Source organism: Podarcis tiliguerta (assembly GCF_965153285.1).
Source record: "Podarcis tiliguerta genome assembly, chromosome: 11".
NCBI lineage: Eukaryota > Metazoa > Chordata > Lepidosauria > Squamata > Lacertidae > Podarcis > Podarcis tiliguerta.
This window is the reverse complement of record NC_139544.1, coordinates 47,699,508-47,717,803: the sequence shown is the minus strand read 5'-3', so window position 1 is coordinate 47,717,803 and position 18,296 is coordinate 47,699,508. Positions and strand designations below refer to the sequence as shown.

The window sequence follows — 18,296 nt, the reverse complement described above, 5'->3', positions numbered from 1 at the left end:
CTGAAGGTTGGCTACATACCTTTCAAAAATGTTATTTCCAACAATATGGACAAGATCTCAAGCACCATGCAGAATACATGCAGATGCACATTTCCCCATTTCCAAAAGCCATTCTAATTTCAGGAAACCACTTCACAAGGAGGAAGCATCTTTAGCCCTCTCCCCAGATTTGAATAGCTTTGCACATGCAGTTCTTTGGATCTCAGCCTCTGCTTATTTCAGGAATATAAACTTTTAAGACGGAGTGCCATGAAATATGCAAGTGTTTACCATGAAATAAGCAACTGATTTAAGTTAATAAAATACTGTTCCAATTGTTAAAACCTAAGAGGTGTAGCAATTTCATTTCACATATGACCTAGCAGCTGTAAATAAGCCTGAAACAATAAAAGCATTCTATGTGGATATTTGAAGCAAGAGAATGATTAGACCAGGCATCCCCAACCTTTGCCCCTCCAGATGTTTTCTACTACAATTCCCATCATCCCTGACCACTGGTCCTGTTAGCTAGGGATCATGGGAGTTGTAGGCCAAAACATCTGGAGGGCCGCAGGTTGGGGATGCCTGGATTAAACAATTGCCATCAATTGACAAGTTTTCAAGTTCAAGGTTTACCTCCAAGTCATACTAATTATACAAGAAATAACAAAGTTGGTGAAGTAAACTTATATATAAAGTAGTGCTGTCATTACAGTTATCTTCACTATGCCAAAATCTGACAAAAATACAAATTATTTTAAATTGGAGGTATTTCCACAGTAAACAAAATGATTTAACAAAATGGCCCAATTCTTAAAGAGGGGACAGACTGTCTTTCAGATGCAATAAATGTTCCTTTCACTGGGGATAATTTCAGCTAAGTGAGGCACTGTATGTGCATGCTATTTTGAAGTTATGTAATTAAGAAGTTATGAAATTTATCATCTCTTTCAAAATCATTCCATTTCAAGTTTCATTTGGTAACACCTGTTCCCGAAATTATGAAAAATTGCACAACCACACCATACTGAACATTTAGTTTAAGAGTTCCCCCAAAATAGTGTACGTATTTATAGTTTTTAGAGCCAAGTCACCACAAAGCAACATACATATTTTACAAAAATGTAAAATACATGAGGCACATAATATACTATGGGAAAGCTGCTCTGAATCACACAAGCCATGAATTCTCAAAGTCTGCACTGCGGGGGCCTAAAGGAAACACTGTCAGTTCTTAATAATGAGTAGGTCAGACTATAGCCTTTGTCTTTATAAACCTTATATTATAAACCACCCTATGATCTTTGGATGGAGGGTGGCATAGAAATTTAATAAATAATAACAAACGTCCATTTTTTTTTGCAGCAGGGCACAAATATTCAGCTGGGGTTGGATTCTAACGTTCATTCAGGAAGTTCCAGGAATGAAAGTTTCCTACCCCCTCTTTATTTTTGAAGCTACCCTTTAGAGGCTTTGGAGAGGCGGGAACAGGAACCTCTTCTTCCATGAACTTCCTTAACTTATTTTAGGATCCAAAGCCCTGGACGATAAGCCATCAGTCCTTACAGCCTGCCTATATTTTATACTTTATTTTAGACTATTTTTTAATATTCAAAATAAATAAGATATCACAGAACTGTGCAATAGGTTTTGGAAGTCAAACATTTAAGGGAGGATACTGAATGCATACAGAACACAAAAGTCAGTATGTAGTGGGAGAAATATAGTTGGAAAATACAGGTTTTCCAAGGCCTGGCTGGGGAGACTAAGGGAAGGTGCGTGGATGCAGAACCGAAAGAAACAGAACGCGTTTAAAGCTGCAACCCTGTGCCTGTTTGCTGGAAAGCAAGTCTCACTAAACAATCTGGGGATACCTAAATATAGAATTGTAGAGCTGCAAGGGATACCAAGGGTCATCTAGTCCGACCCCCTGCAGGAACCTCAATTAGATGATCCACGACAGATGGCCCTCCAACCCATAGCTGCCAACGTTTCCCTTTCTTTAAGGGAAATTCCCTTATTCCGAATAGGATTCCTCGCAAGAAAAGGGAAAAGTTGACAGCTATGCTCCAACCTCTGCTTAAGAGCCTCCAAGGAAAGCGAATGAATCCTTCCAGCAGAGTCTGTTCCATTGCCGTACAGCTCTCGCTACCAGAGTCTTCTTCATTAGCATGCGCAGGACGGGGCTGGAAGGGCGGAGAGGAGAGGCGGCGGCAGAATCACCAGGCTGGAGGGGAGGAGGAGGCGGATCCAGCCCTACGGCAGGACGGGGAGCCCTTATTCCAATGCACGACCCGAAGCAGGCCTGACGCCGCCGGCTCCGCCCCCCGTCGCCGCACACAACACGCATCAACACCTCCGCACGAGCACGCACACGTGCCGGCGTTTGCGCGCATCTCCTCTCCAAGGTCTCCGCTGCGCCAGGGAAGAAGGGGGGCCGGGAAAACACCTCCCCCCCCGCCCGCCCGCCTTCTCTTTACCTGTACTGGGCAGCAGCCCCGGTGTGGGTGAACCCGAAGTAGTTGCCGGTGGCCATTTTGGCATCTTCCCCCAGCCGGCTGGGCACTGCAGCAGCGACATGGAGGGGAGAGGAGAGAGAAAAAGAGAGAGGGGCCTTGTCAAAAACCAGCACACCTGAGGCGAGAGGCCGCATCGCCGCCGCCGCCCCTCCTTTCCGCCCTCCGACCGGCTCGCCAAAGCGGCCGTTACTCACCATAGGTGAAAGAGACTACCGGGCATATGGGAATCATGAGTCCGGGCTGACAGAAATGGCGGCGGTGGAAACACACTCTCTACCTCCGGCGCTCGCCCCGCTCCGAGGACGACGCCGCTACTGCTGCTGCAGCTGCTCCGGGTTCACTGGTTCCCACGCCGCCGCCACCACCGTCGCAGGAAGGCGCGCAGGTCGCTGGCTCGTCTGGCTCTCCCCTCCCACACGCCGCCCGCCGACCGACTGACCGACCTACGAGGATTCAACGGGCGAACTGAGGAGCCAGGCCTCTCCGTGGCGCATGCGCGGCACTTGCTAGGTTGTAAAACAGGGAGAGGGGACGGCGGGAAATGTAGTTCTTCTCCTTCCTCCCCCGCCGTCCTTCTTGGGTTCCTCTTGGTCCCCGCGAGGCAGGAACGTGACGCGGGCGGAGACTTTCGGCGCGTGCGCACGAGGCGTGCGGAGGCTGCCGGGAAACGTAGTTTTCTGGCCAGGGCGCGGTTTCTTCTCCATTCCAGTGCATTTTCCTTACCCGGCCTTTTACGAAGTGGAGTGCACTGTGTTGTGTTAGTAAAATCACATGGAGACACTCCAGGTTTGTTTGCGGCTCCTCTGCACAAAAGAAACTTGTCCCCAAAGTGCTCATCATAAGAAGCCCACAATCCAGTGCAGAATTAGCGTTGTTTAAGCCATTGGTTTCAGTGGGTTAAGTAAGCATATCGTACTTCTGCTGAATTGTGACCCATTTTTGCAATTTAGTGCTCTAATAAAGATACGATCAGTAGGACTAAAATTGTGTTTCTCAGATACATTGCATATGATTGATAAATTTAATTGTTATTGGTAGATCTCTTATTACAGTATTATGGCTATTACACTGTTATTGCACAGCAACATCCAACTCCCCACTTCAGTTGCACATCAGTATTCCTTTGCAGCCTCTCCAGGGATAATAATTGTGCCATTGTTACCAAGCTGTTGTGTGGGATTCAAGGACCTTTCTTCAAACTAACAGTTCTGTTCTTTTTCCAGCTTTCAAATCATAATGCGGGTTCTGCTTACGCCCCCACTGCTGAGTCATTTGTGGTGTACAACAATAATCTGCCATCTTCTAGTCAGCACCAGCCTGGAGCCAGAACACTGTAGGGCAGGGGAACCCCATTACCAGGCCCAGTACAGGGAGCAAGGGGAGTTAGTGGAGCTTGCCAAACATCCTGAGACTACACCCTGGAAGATGCTTAATGTGGTATGACTACAGATTCAGACATTTACATGTTTTAACTGGTTCCTATAAGCTCCAGAAATTCCACACTTAACCCACAGAGTAGAGACAGTGGTGATTTAGAGCAGAAGTCTAGATCAGGATGATCTGTGCATGTCTGATATCACAAAGCCTCCAACCCTGAACCTACTCGAGAGAAGGAAACAAACTACCGTATTTTTCGCACCATAGGATGCACCGGACAATAGGACGCACTTTGTTTTAGAGGGGGGAAAACAAGAAAAAAAAATTCTCCCCCTCTCTGCCCAGCGCCCCTTCAGCGAAGCGGCAGGAGGCGCTGCGCAGAGAGAGGGAGAATTTTCCCCCTCTTGTTTTCCCACTCTAAAACAAGGTGCAGTTTAAGGTGCGTTCAGGCGGCTACCTTGGAAGCCTGGAGAGCGAGAGGGGTCAGTGCGCACCAACCCCTCTCGCTCTCCAGGCTTCAGGTTCCTTTCAACCTGCTCTTTGGGGCTGGCGGGGGGAGGCCCACCACCAGCCCCAAAGAGCAGGTCAGAGAGCAGCGGAAAGGCGCAGCGGAGAGGCTGCTGCCATAGTCGCACGTCACCTCTCCAGCTGGGAGAGGGTCGCGGGGGGCTGCTTTAGCCCCCTGCGCGCTCTCCTGGCTGGAGAGGTGACGGGCGGCTATAGAGGTTTCTGCTATAGCCGCCCGTCACCTCTCCAGCTGGGAGAGGGTCGTTGGGGGCTGCTTTAGCCCCGTGCGCGCTCTCCCGGCTGGAGAGATGACGTGCGGCTATAGAGGTTCCTGCTATAGCCGCCCGTCACCTCTCCAGCTGGGAGAGGGTCGCGGGGGGCTGCTTTAGCCCCGTGCGCGTTCTCCCGGCTGGAGAGGTGACGGGCGGCTATAGAGGTTTCTGCTATAGCCGCCCGTCACCTCTCCAGCTGGGAGAGGGTCGCGGGGGGGCTGCTTTAGCCCTGCGCGCGTTCTCCCGGCTAGAGAGGTGACGCGCGGCTATAGAGGTTCCTGCACGTCACCTCTCCAGCTGGGAGAGGGTCGCGGGGCTATGGCGTCTTCGCTCCATAGGACGCACACACATTTCCCCTTCATTTTTGAAGGGGAAAAAGTGCGTCCTATAGAGCGAAAAATACGGTAGTGTGTGCTCTAGATAGGGTGCAATAAAAGGAAGCAGGTGGTGGAACAGCAAAGATAGCTATAAAACTGTTCAATTTGGCACTTAATATTGCAACACCTCATTTTACTCAATTCCATGTCACTCTGTGAAGATGATTTCCTAGCGATTGCATCTTGTCAAAATGCTGCTGGGCAGCTCTTTGGCTCTGCTTGTATGATGGGAAATCTAAACACACATCAAGGGTGGAAATTGACAATACTGGCACTTAGGGGGCCTTCTCTATGGCACTGCTGGCAATGAATGACCCAATTTCTCTCCCAACTTTTGAAAATTTTACAAGCTGAATTTTGTTGGCTTTGCGATTCTTTAGGAGTCAACACCTCAGGTGTGCTGTTCCACAGGTACTCCTACAGACCTTAATTTTAAAAGTTGCAGAAAATGAAACACTAATACCAGGGCTTTTTTTAGGGGGTACTCAACGGTATGCAGTACAGCACCTCTTTTTCTTCTTGTTAAAAAGTGTGGCACTTACCGAGTACCGGCATCTCTTTTTCTAGAAAACAAAGCACTGACTAATACACTCTGAAGGCTCCTCTATTTATTCATGTTCTCTCAACCTGAGGCTGGAGCAAGGAAGGGGCATTCATATTCCATTCCAGAGTGGCAGCTCTGCTTGCCTATAATGCAGCAAAAACAAGTGAGTCTTGCAGCACTCCAAAAGAAGAACAGCTTTTTATAGCAGGAACTATTGATAGATTTTTAAAAATTATAATTATAATTAAGTTTTAATTATAACAATGTTTACCCGGTAATTAGTTTTTTAATGGTTGCATTCCCATGTTTTTAGCTGTTCTTACTTTAAACATAGAATGATGGTGATGATAAACTTCAATAGAATACAAGTCACATGCTTTGAACATACAAGTGCCACATAATACACACTCCACATTTGTAATAACTTTCAATGTGGCAGCACATTGCACTTTGGAATTCCCTGTCTATTGTATTAAGATCAAGCCGGCGCTATACTCCTTTCCACGCCTGCTGGAAACATTTTAGACAAGCCTACCCAGAAGCTTATAAAGTTGAGACGACCTAAACCAGTTTCAATGTTTTAACCGATGTATGTTGTAAATCAGTGCTGTGATTTTTTTCTCAGTTTTATCGTGTTATTTTTTGAGGGTTTGAAAAATGAATTTGATAAATGAAATCTTCGATTTTAAATTTTTTAAATTTAAGATGGTTGATGCTGCACGCATTTCTACGTCCCACGAGTCACCCACACGCTCAAAACGCTCCTCGCTCTCCGAGCGCCTAGCCGCGCACAGCGCGCTAACTTCACGCACGGTGTGCGTGCGCCCTCCCGCGGTCTTTTGGAGTGGGCGGGCCGCCGGAGCTACGTCACTTCCGCTTTTGCAGCGGCGTGGGGCGGGGATAAAAAAGGCAAGTCGAGAGGAAGGCAGGGAGAGCAGCGGGCTTCGAGTGGAACGTGAGTGCCGCTTTTTCCGTTACTCTTCGCGCGCGCTCCCCATCCCTCTTCCCGTGGCTCTTTCTGCGGGGGGCGGGGGGTCACGTTCGAATGGAACTCTCGGCCCTCGCTGTCGCCTGCGCGCGCGGCGCGGCGGTTTGAGCCGCCATGTTGGGCTCCTCGGGACCCGAGTCCCTGAAATGAGAGGCGGCGGCGACGCTGGCCCCTGAGAAGCGAGGGAGCCATGGGACAAATAACTGCTCCCTATCGGTGCGGGTCGTCTTCGGACTCCCCATTCCCTAATTCTATGGGGGTGGAGGGAAACCTGAGGGGAAGAGGCGGCGCAGCAGCCCAGAGGCTGCCATGTTGGGGAAGGGAGGGGGCAGAGAAAGCATCCGAGGGAGGGAGAAAATGGCGGCTGGGAACCGCCCCCCAGCTCGACATGGCCTGGGGGGATTCCCACCTTACCGCTCTGGCCCAGGTTCCCCTCCTCCTTCCCGGCTTCATCTACACGGCTGTCTTAAAGCCGCCGTCTCTGGTCCTCCATACTGTGGTCTTGTCTGTCTGTCTTTCTCTCTCTCCCCATCTTCATCTTGGCTGGTTACGGGTCCTCGGTCGGCAGAGCACGATAGGGCCGTGGGTTCGAGCCCCACGCTGGGCAAAACGGTTCCTGCATTGTAGGGGGTTGGACTAGATGACGCTCGGGGTCCCTTGCGACCCAACGGTTCTCTGATTTTCTGGCAACCTGCTCCCCTCCCTCATTTCCTCCCCATGGGTGTTACTGGGGCCTTGGGCTGCACTTTCTCTCTCCTTTTACTCAAATGAAGGGAACCCCCCCCCCAACAAAACCATGGCACCTTCTAGGATACCTTGGCCCCAACAGTGACGCACTCTCTGCATTTTAAGTGACCCGCCACCTGCTTTTTCCTGTGTTGTAACCTCACCTTCCTGTTCAATCCTCCGCCTCTTGAGTGGCCATTTTGTCCCTTGGGTGCCCCATGTGGCACAGGACTTGAGGCACCATTGGGTGGCAGCAAGAAGCTCAGCAAGTCAATGGCGGAGCCAAGCCTGCCCCCTGGTCTGTTGCCCCCAATTTGGAGCAGTACCAGAACATAGGGTGTGGGATGGCACACTACATACAGTAATGATGTATTGCTTTAACCATGGGCTTAGTCACGTTTTAGCCTGTTCCAAGTTCATTTTCCTTCTACATTTACACATGGAGCTGCACTACATGATCTGTTAGCTCCCTCTCCTCTTTAGTCTATAGACTTAATGCACACAGGTCTATATGCTCATCTTGCCATCACCTCTCTCCTCCCAAATTCTCTTCCCTTTTGCTCTTTTGAAAATCTTGGTGAATTGAGTGGTAACAGCACGTAAAGTTCTCACTGTACCTTCACAGTTCATACAGTGAGAGAAACTCATATACAGTATGGCTGTAGCACATGCCTCTGAATCCAGAAAGACGGGATGTAACACAGGCGTGTTACTTACAGACATTCTGTCGTCATGTGGGTGGGTCTCAGATGTTCCTGCAAATATATTGAGGAGGCCAACAAATACGGGTGTCAGGGGTTCAGGAGCAGAGTCACAGGAGAGGGAGGAAACGGAGAGCGAGGGGGAGGAGTCTGAAGGAAATGTCAGCGACGACAGTAGTCCGAGGTCTCTGAGTCTCTCCAGTGACTCGGAGGATTCACAGAAAGGGGCCCCCATGGTCAGGGCAAGGGGAGTGCACAGGGGGACACCTCGGGAAGAAGGGGCCAGAGGAGACTCAGAGAGTAGCAGTTGGAAATCAGGGCCCGCGTCCCCCCCAGAGGGCAGTAGGGGGGAGGAGTCCCAGGCATCGGGATCAGGTGGAGCGCTGCCAGCGGGAGAACATGAGGCAGGATTGACCACACCTCCGTCGGGGAGTGAGGAAACGGTCATCAGGAAAGTTAAACGCGCGCGCGCGCCAAGTTCAAATGTACAGGAGGGAGGCACAGTGGGCAGCCCGGGAAGAGAGCCAGGTCCTAAAGCCCGCAGAAGAGAGCGGGAGGAGTCAGGGGGGTCGTCATCGTCAGCCTCAGAGGAATCCAGGGAGACAGGGGCCCCGGAGGGCAACAGGACCCAGAGGAGAAAGAAGAGGTGGAGTAAAGCTAGAGTCTTAAACTGGTGTACAGGGGGCGGGGACTCAGAGGGAGCTTCGCCGGTCTAAAGTTTAGACGTAGGGATGGAGCGCTGCGGCGTGGAAATGGAAACTGTACTTCAATAAAGAGTTTTGTACATAAATACCAGCCAGCGTTGGTCCTCTGTGAGCTGGGACCAGGAGCCAGCCCTGACAACGGGGATTTTTATTTAGTTGGGTAAGCTAGTGTGAAAGCCTGTAGTGTGGTGCAACATAGGTTGGCAGATTTCTTCTTAAACCAGAGGTATTTATGAATGACAGGGCTGTGCTCTCCCAGACATTGGTGGGTAGGTTTCTGTTAAACATAACCCTATGCTCTGCATCTCCCCCCTCCCAAGAATACCAGTTGCATTTTTCAGTCTTGACCCTCTTCTCTCAGTATGCCTATCCTGTTAATCTTCCTGCCCCCAGGACTCCTCCCTTGTAATATCAAGGGATCTACCTGTCTTCTTTATACTGCCCTCCATATCTTTATTTCTAGTGTTTGTCTCTTCCTATTTTTTAATCAATTTTAATTGCCTTGATATGGTTTTCCCATTTGCATTGAAAATGCTGGGCTCTGGGTATTTTACTACTTTTTATTCCTTACAAGCTGATCTCTGACCGTAATAATAAATTGTTATTATTACTTCCATCTGCCATTTCCCATGTTTCTTATATTTCACTCAAATTTATACCACAATAAGTTTGTGATGGAACAAAGGTTGGATATAATAAACATATTAAATAAATAAATGTCTTTCTCCTTAATTGCCTTAGTGAAACACCTGAAGCCTGCTTGTTTAATTTTTCTGAGAAGTTAAAACATGTCATTGATGTGGTGTGGTCAAGCAAATATACTTACCTGGAGAAAAGCAGTATGATTTCTGATGAAGCTGCATATTTAACTGTTTTGGTTTTTTCTCTCATGTGTTATCTTTTGGAGCTGGAATCGGAAGCCACACCTTGCCGAGAGAGAGAGCTAGAGGTTCTTTTAAGGGTTAAGTGGGAAGAATTCCTGATAACTGATATATGTAGGGCAACATAAGATGATGTCTGCTGGATCAGACCAAAGGCTCATCCAGCCCAGTATCCTGTTATCCCAGTGGACAACCAGATGCCTGTGGGAAAACCGCAAGCAGCACCTGATGCACTTGTGATGAATTTCCTTGCAGTTTATATTCAGAGGCATCTTGCCTCCAGCGGTAGAGTTAGAACACAGCCATCTTGTTTCATTCTGAAACTGGAATAACAAATTGGTATTTCACAGAACATATCCATCGGTTCTGTCAAGCCACTTGCAAATTATCACTTAGATTTTGTAGAACATTTTTTTAGCTTCACTCATAAGCAAAAGCATTTATTCAAAGGTGTGATACATTCTGTACTCTGCCACATCTTGTTAGGGTTTGTACATAACACCCCAGCTTTGCCTGAGTGCATTATTTACTATTAACCTTACCACCTGTGAGGCGGATCAGCTTCCTCACAATCCTTGAAAATACACGTTTGCTCTCTTCTAAAACAAATACATTTTTACCTACTGCTGTCTCTTACTTGCTACGTTGTTTCAGAAGGTCTAAAGTAACTTGATCCCTACTGTTTCTCCATGCAAGTCCTATCCATCTCTCTGCCTTTGCTCTAACAGAAGAATAAGTTCAGCTAGTCTATCAGACTTAACAGTATATGTGCTTCAAACAACAGTTGGATAGGATCGCAATGTGTTAATAGTATTGATTTAAGATAAAGTAGCATCCTATATGGGTCTCATTCACTGTCTCATAAGCAGAGAGGACATCAGTTAACCCTATTTAAAATCAAAGCTACCTAACAACCAAGCATTTTGTGTTTCTCTCCATATTCATTTATTATGTATCCCTCCACTTTTCCCCAATGGTAAGCCCAATGCCATTATATGGCTCGTATCTCAATTCTTAAATATTACTTTGAAGCCCATTTAATTTCAGTGGAACTTCAGAGCAATTGTGTGTGAAATGACAATGATGGAGGAGATTGCTTGATGGGAGGGGGTGTGAAATTCTAACAATCACTTAGTGTATGAAGCTTTTTTTAAAAACAACAAAATTTATTTCCTTCCTAGAATGCCGAAATCAAAAGAACTTGTGTCTTCAAGCTCATCTGCCAGTGATTCAGACAGTGAAGTTGACAAAAAGGTGATTTATTCTCTCTCTCTCTCTCTCTCTCTCTCTATATATATATACACAAAATATTGAGCAAGAATAAAACAGTGGCATAAGCCACCCAGAAACTAATTTTAGAGTTTATGCTTTCTACTTATACAGAGATGTGTATAAATAGCTAAGACTTGCATATATGCCTTAAAAAGCCATAACGGTATAAGATAAATAGATCCTCAGGGGAGCTGATTTTACAAATCTACTTTCCTTGTTCTTAAAAAGATAATTAAAATGCACTTCTCTTTAATTGAGTCAGTCTTTTGAGGGCATACTTGTGCTACTCATGATTTTTAATTTCATTTTTAAGTTATGGAATATTTGGATCAGAATGGATATCTTGATCAGAACTTTTTAATTTTTTATTCTGTTTGTATTTTTTAAATACATCAACCTATTTTAAGGCAATGACCCTTTAAGACTTTTCATTTCAAGTATACCCACAATTCCGGGCACATTTCTTTTTCAAGTTCCACTTATACTGGTATTTAGGACCTAGTTAGGCATGTAGAAGATTGCAGAGCTCTCTTGTAGCTGAATGCTTTTTTTAGCAAGCATAGTCAGTAAAGTGGGGGAAGAATGAATCTCTCAGGAAATTTTTTTTTTTTTGGTACTTAAGGGGTAAGTACTAGCCCAGTTGCTGTTTCTCAAAATGTTGACGTATAGTTACTTCACATTTTAAAGAACTTTACCATCTGCATATTTACTAATTTGTGGTGCTTTACCCACTTGCTGATGAGGGGAAATGGAGAAGCATAACTGATATAGAAGTGTTTACCACTAAATCTTGGAAAGAATGGATCCCTCTAGCTTGCAGATAAATGTTCTGAACAGCAAACTGTTAACCTTAATGTTCAAATGATCAACATCTAGCTTGGTCCTGAAATGTCATCTCTGAGCAGGATTCCATCCCGCCCATGGCCTGATTCTTCTCTCAGCTACTTGGCTGTACTTGGAGAATTTCACAAAGGTGTTTTTGTTGAACCAGTTGAATGTAAGTGCACCAGACTATGCATTCAAAGCCCCTCATTCTGCCCCTAGGCCACAGAATTTTGCAATTAGGTGAATTTGGCTTTTCATCTAAATATTCTTAAGCAATTCCCTATGTACCTGCAACTAATATTCTTTTGGTTAGTGGCCCGTTTTTTATGGACTTGAGGTATTCAGGATTGGCAGCATAGATCAGGGCAGGGTCAAATAGCTTGGGGAGCTTTTGAGCACAAATGAATTGGGATCTTGGTTTGGCCTTTGTCACAGAAGATGGGACAGAAAGGGCAACATTTTTGAGCTGTGGTTTCAAGTGCTGTCGAGTCTGGTATTGCCAGCCCTCAGTCTTTTATACATTATGTAGTAGAAAGTTGCATACATTATTTTGCAATGTTATTTTGCATCTCTTTGATCTAGTTAATCTTAAGGGAGTTTACATTTTCATTTGTAAGTTGATATCCTAGCTGCTGGTACAAACAACACTTCTATTGAAGGGAAGTGCCTATTATTTAGCAACACAGTTTGCCGAACATTAAGGGAATTCCTGGATTTACACAGTCTCTGGTGGAGATGGAAAGCCCAAGTTATCTAGAGTGAGATACTGGAGTAAACAAACTCAGGAAGTTTCTCAATACAAAGCAAAGCCAATTGACTCCATTCAAGACTGTTCTGAGAGTTTGCTGCAGTGTCACATTGATTTTATCTGGTCTTCTGTAGATGCAACTTTAACGTGGTTATATTTTAAGTATGCAGTGATGCAAATAAGGTTTCTTTTTCCTTTTAAGGCCTGCATCGAACCTTGATAGAAAAAGGTTTAGTTTCCCACAATGAGAAAAATGTAGCTTTTACTTAGTAAAATTGTTCTTTGTATGTCAGTATTGTGTCTTCCCTGTGAACATGGGTACTTTTTTGTTAAATGGTTTTCTGGGGCTTTCTCTGATCAAATATTGAGTACATTTGAACACTCTTCCTACACTGTTGTGGGGAAAGGAGGAGAGACATATTGGTGTAAACTTGAAACTACAACTTCTCCAGTAGGTTCTTAATTCACTTTGATTTTTAAATGTCAAGGTGAAAAGGAAAAAACAAGCAGTGCCTGAAAAGCCTGTGAAGAAACAGAAGACTGGTGAAAGCTCCAAAGGTGCCGCCTCCTCCAAGCAAAGTAGCAACAGAGATGAGAATATGTTTCAGGTAACTGGTGGCTCTTAGTAGTTGGTGGGATACCCAGTTCTTGTGTTGTGGGTTGTACTTAAATTTTACAAAGCGGAAGACCTGTCATCATCAGGAAAATAAATAAAGCCGGTGTTCTGTTTTCATAACTTTGCAAGATTGGAATCCTTAAGACGACTGTGAGCTAAACCCATTTACAAGCATCTAGTACACAAGCACTGGCAAACAGATATAGTTGTAGCTTTCCTAAACTGCTATTTATTTATTAAATTATATTTGTATACTGACCTTCATCCAAAGAACAGCTATATGGACTCAGAAGCTTTATGTTCTTGCAGAAACAGTTTCCCCCCTACTAGTCAGTGTCAGTAACACAAAGGGAGTGACGTGAAGTAGGAGAGCTGGAGAAGTAAAATTGATTTTGTTTAGGATCAGTCAGTAGTGGGTAGGGTCAGGAAGGAAGCTGAACTTCCCCAAGCAACAGTATTTTCCTGTCTGTGGGTTTGGTGGCCTTGCTTGCTGGGAGCTGCTGGACTGAAAGATGGGAGCAATTTTAATTTGACTGGCACAGATATGTCAAAACATCTTAGCTTGTCTATGAATGACATGAGTAGAAAGCACATTAAATTCTGCTTCACTGAGGAACTAGTCCATGCCCGTACGATGCTCACACAAAAACTATACTGAACTTTAATCCGAAAGGAAATGTTGAAAATTGTACTTGAATGGTACATCTGATCTGTTGCCAAATAAATGAAGATTACTGGATCCCAGATGGTCTGTGTTATGTTTAACACTACTATCTGTAGTGTGATCCGATAGTTGCTTATGCAGCAAGCGTGAAAGGTTGAAGAGTGTTCTTAATTAAAGGTATGCAGTTTAGAAAGCTTGATTTTGTAATTATCCATTCTTTTACTACTTTGGACAGCTAATTGGTAAGCAGTATTCTGGTTGAGCTAGGAACTTTTTTGCTTCAAATTACAGTACAACTAGGAACTTGATGGGTGACCTTAAGCAAATTACTGTTATAATAACATTTTGCATGGAGTTTTTCCCCCATTGGTTCTACATGTTTACTCTGAGAGTGGAAAGTAATTGAAGGTGCTGGTGTAGATGGCAAATAAGGAGCGGGGGGGGGGGGTTAAGAGACGTGGAGGTAGTGGGCCAGGGGTAGGAAATTTTGCCTATGGGCAGGAACTGTGTGTTTCAAAGTCCTTTTCAGTGGTCATGGGCCATTTGCATGAGATTGGGATGTTGCTGCATGCAGAAAAGGGAAGATTATAACAAGTGAGGAGGCCTGAGCTAGTGGAACTTAGTTGTGTATGTTGAAACTCTTAAGCACATAGGAGTCAACATTTAAAAACATTTCAGATGTTACTCCTCGCATTGCAAAATATATTAAGATTATACTATTGATAGCCAAGGCACATCCAAGATGTTCTTGACATTTTCAGTGGTAGAGATTTTGGTAATCCTTTGAAATACAACAGATACAGAAGCTATTCAATCCTGCTAATATGTGTGGCATTTTTGGGGGTCTTCAGACAGTTTAGTAATTTTAGAATTATAGGAAGGTGCTTTTGCATCTCGGTGCACTTAGTGTAATATCCTTGACCAAAACTGTTGCATCATTATCCACCATATTTTTTTAAAATATGGTTCACTGTACTTCTTTTTGAGCTAGGCTTCTGAGAATATCAGCTGCTATCAATTTTTCTAACTAGCATTCTGCAGGCTGCAGTTTCCTGCTTTAATGCTTTCAGAATGTTTTTTTTTTTTTTTTGATCTTTTTTTAATCTTGAAACTGCTTGCGTATGGGTTTGGTGCCCTAAGCTAAATATAGGCCTCTAGATGGAGTCTAGCGCATTTTCACTGTACAGTTGTACCTCATTTTGAGTCCGCCCCGTTTAGGGTCCATTTCATCGAACGTCCGTGGCAAACCCAGAAGTAACAGAACGGGTTACTTCCGAGTTTGCCGCACGTGCAGAAGTGCTAAATTGCACTATGCGCAAAGCGGCACTTTGTTGAGCATCCCTTTCGTCCAGTGTCCAGGGCTCCGGAACAGATCCCAGACGCAAAAAGAGGTACGACTGTACTTGGAAATCAGCTTGGTTGCCTTTCATTTAAGGTTACTTCCAGATGCTAATCATAATCTCATATATGCATTAGTTTGAAGACCAAAATTTACTGAACTTGTGCGTATCTACCCTATTTCTCAATTTGAATGTGGATTCATACTTCTGAAAGCCGAAGGCTAGGATGATGATTTCATCCTCATTAGTTAAAGGGCTGAAGGTGATTGAGGTTTTTTTTATATTCCTTGACAATATTTCTATAAAAAAGCACGCTTCTGAGAAAAAGGAAATAAATCAGTTTGGTTTAGCAATAACTTCTGCAGAATGATTTGGCTTCTCCTGTCTCTTGCTGTCATTGCTTGTTAGTTGTAAGAGATTTCACTGAGAAGAACCACTTGATCCCATAATCTCGAAAATAAACTCTAGTTTTACTTTGTATCATACACAAGACCTTAATAGTGCTTGAAGAGCTGTATCATGTGTTTGGTGAAATAATGATTTAGTTCTCTATTTGTTGACAGATTGGTAAAATGAGATATGTCAGTGTTCGTGATTTTAAAGGTAAAGTCCTAATTGATATTAGAGAATACTGGATGGATCAAGAAGGTGAAATGAAACCTGGCAGAAAAGGTAATTCTTATGTTGTCTGCATGGTGACTACAGTTTTTGATAATACATTATGCACTATAATGGGTTCTTGGGCCCCATACCTAAACATCTAAGTCAGGGTAATTAGGTGTAGTAATAAGAGTTGTTGTAGTACTAGTAGTAATAATAATAATAATAATAATAATTTATTTATTTATTTATTTATTTATTTATTTATACATACCATGCCCATCTGACTGGGTTTCCTCAGCCACTCTGGGCGGCTCCCAACAGAATAATAAAGGATTGGGAGTACAGTCCATTCTTCCACATCATCATTACTACTTAGATATACCAGACACGACATGTCAAGACACATCTACCAAAATTCCCTGTTCTACACAGCTACTAAAGGTATACAGATTCTGTCCTTTTTCACATTCAGTCACACTATATTTAACTAGTTTGTGTGAAGTGGCCAATCTGAACACAACCAAACATTCCTTTGTTTCCCTGCTCTTGGTTTGCCTACCCTCAAAGTAGATACAGACAGGTTGGACATAGACCTATTTGGAGGTTCCTGTTTCTCTGGCCCCAGCAGTTCTGGTGCCCATTCAGGTTTGTTAGCTTATTGGCTTGGGGATCTATCTAACTTAAGATCACCACCTGCCTCTCATTTTGCACACATTCCCTTCCATCCCCACCCAATGATGTTTTGGCATTGCATATAACTCAAAGTTCTCAAAGTGAATTTTGAGCTGCGTTCAGTTTTGTTTTGTTTTGATCCTGTTGACAGAAATACTAGGTGATGCCAGGCCTGAGCAGGTGAGAAAGGAAAGAACATTATGGAGTCTTGTAGATCCTTAAACTGTCTGTGCAAGACTTTCAGCTGATCTGTGCTCTAGCTATGCCTACTGAAATACAAAAAGAAATAAATTATTCTGATCATAGAATGCAAATAAATGGGCAGGCTGACTTGCATATCTGTCCTGTATGCCCTTCCTGGTCATACTGTTTGCACTCTGTGTGGTTTCCATTCAAAGAGCAGGAAACAAGTAGGTCTAAAGGAGACAAAGTTCCTTGAATAACTAGCTGTTTGTTTGGATTGTGCTGTCAGTGCTGGTCCTACTAATCTTTCAGTCTGTTGTTTGGATGGTACAGTACTTGTGTGCTGAATCAGCATGTCACAACCCCTCCAGCTTTTAAGGCCTTTGAGGCTTAGGTATGTATCTGCTTTAATATTCTGTGGCTGTTAATATCTAGGCACTTTTAAACTGGGCTGAGAAACTGCAAGTAACATTTTGATGAGTGTTTGAAGTCTTAACTACAACAAGCTCTGCTGTGTATAATGTTACAAGTGAGCCATGTCAAGAGTGACTTCCAGGTAACTTGTTTCTCTGGTCTTGTGTAAATACTTGGCTTGGTAGAATTCCTGAAGAGGGATTATCTACTTTGTACTGCATAAATTTTGACTTGGATCATAGAGGCGCTGATTGCCCTTGACCCCCCAACTCTTCTGAGATCCTACCTTTCAAGTTCCTTGTCCTCAAATCTGCATTTTTTAATACAAAAGTTGAGGTTCTCTTGAAGCATCTCTGCATTGTGAATTCTGCAGTTGCGTAAGTGTGTTTATAGCATAAGTGTGAATTTGTAATAATCTCCAAGGATTTGTTTTGGTTTACTTTAGGTATCTCTCTAAATCCAGAACAGTGGAGCCAGTTGAAGGAACAGATTACTGATATTGATGAAGCAGTAAGAAAACTGTAAAGATGAGCCATGCAGAAACTCTACTGTTATAGGTTTAAGTAGTCTTTTTACATTGGCATTCATTTTCTAAACTATTTGTTTTCCAAGCTATTGTATATTTGGATTGCAAAACAATTTGTAAGATGAGCGCTTTTTTTAATGTGCATTAAAAGTGTATTCTGGGTGAAGTTACAAATGTGTATACTTTTATTAAACAGGTGTTATGTTCTCACATCATGGTGTAAAATAAAACACATTCAATTAATACTCTGAGTAAGTTACAGTTGTCGGTGGCCTTCTTGACTGAAATACTCTAAAATGAGGGAGATTCCTTGTTTGCTTTAATAACAAGAAACAAAAGTAACCCACTGTAGGCTTAAACTTTTTTTTTTAGTTTACTTTCCCAGTTAATTTAATCTACTGTGTTGCTTTGAAGATATAATCAATTCCTGTACTTCTAGTGTACTTTAGGAATTCGGCCCATGTTTCCAAAAATCAGTTTTCTTTTGCAGTGGTCTGGCTATTCACGCTTGTTCTTCAGTTTCTCTGTAACAGTGGTGTCCTCTATCTTTTTTGGCTATGGTAAAACTGTCAGTTTGTATTTATTTTAACATAAGGCAATACAAGTTTGTTTTTCCATGCTTTCTCTGTAAAGAGGACTAGTTTAAGCAGTGGGTAGATGGCCATTTATCATGGATGCTTTAGTTAAGATTTCTGCATCGCAGGAGGTTAAACTAGATCACCAACTGTACAATTCTGTGATTCTATATTAACACAAAAATGCTATATTTTCTTCTGTGTCATTGGTATGTGGCTGCAGTGTTAGAAACTCAAGATATAAAAGCTAGGTGCCCAATAGCTCCTGAAACCAAGGCTTCAG

The 18,296-nt window shown here is 43.8% G+C and overlaps 2 protein-coding genes across 4 annotated transcripts in view; one reads left to right on the top strand and one right to left on the bottom strand.

Moving 5' to 3' along the window:
* Nucleotides 1-3,134, bottom strand: part of ZFR (zinc finger RNA binding protein) — a 31,954-nt gene extending 28,820 nt beyond the window's left edge. The window contains exons 1-2 of one of the 2 annotated variants that reach the window (XR_014502782.1): nucleotides 2,693-3,113; nucleotides 2,460-2,544 (exon numbers count right to left, since the gene is read on the bottom strand). Coding sequence is in view for 1 of the 2 variants with exons in the window: in XM_083402736.1 (XP_083258862.1) it covers nucleotides 2,460-2,544; nucleotides 2,693-2,729 (122 nt within the window). In the remaining variant the exon portion in view is untranslated. Of the gene's footprint in view, nucleotides 1-2,459; nucleotides 2,545-2,692 lie in introns of both variants that reach the window. The other variant, XM_083402736.1, reaches the window with a different exon arrangement.
* A 3,279-nt stretch (nucleotides 3,135-6,413) lies between these two features.
* Nucleotides 6,414-17,668, top strand: SUB1 (SUB1 regulator of transcription). Of its 2 annotated transcripts, none has more exons than XM_083403256.1 (5): nucleotides 6,414-6,530; nucleotides 10,757-10,829; nucleotides 12,909-13,028; nucleotides 15,604-15,712; nucleotides 17,358-17,668. In XM_083403256.1, exons 2-5 carry the CDS (start codon nucleotides 10,758-10,760, stop codon nucleotides 17,435-17,437), a joined length of 381 nt encoding a protein of 126 aa, XP_083259382.1. In that variant the 5' UTR covers nucleotides 6,414-6,530; nucleotide 10,757; the 3' UTR covers nucleotides 17,438-17,668. The 2 variants fall into 2 exon arrangements, with proteins under 2 accessions (XP_083259382.1, XP_083259381.1); XM_083403255.1 differs by lacking the exon at nucleotides 6,414-6,530 and adding an exon at nucleotides 6,621-6,779.
* Nucleotides 17,669-18,296: the final 628 nt, after the last annotated feature.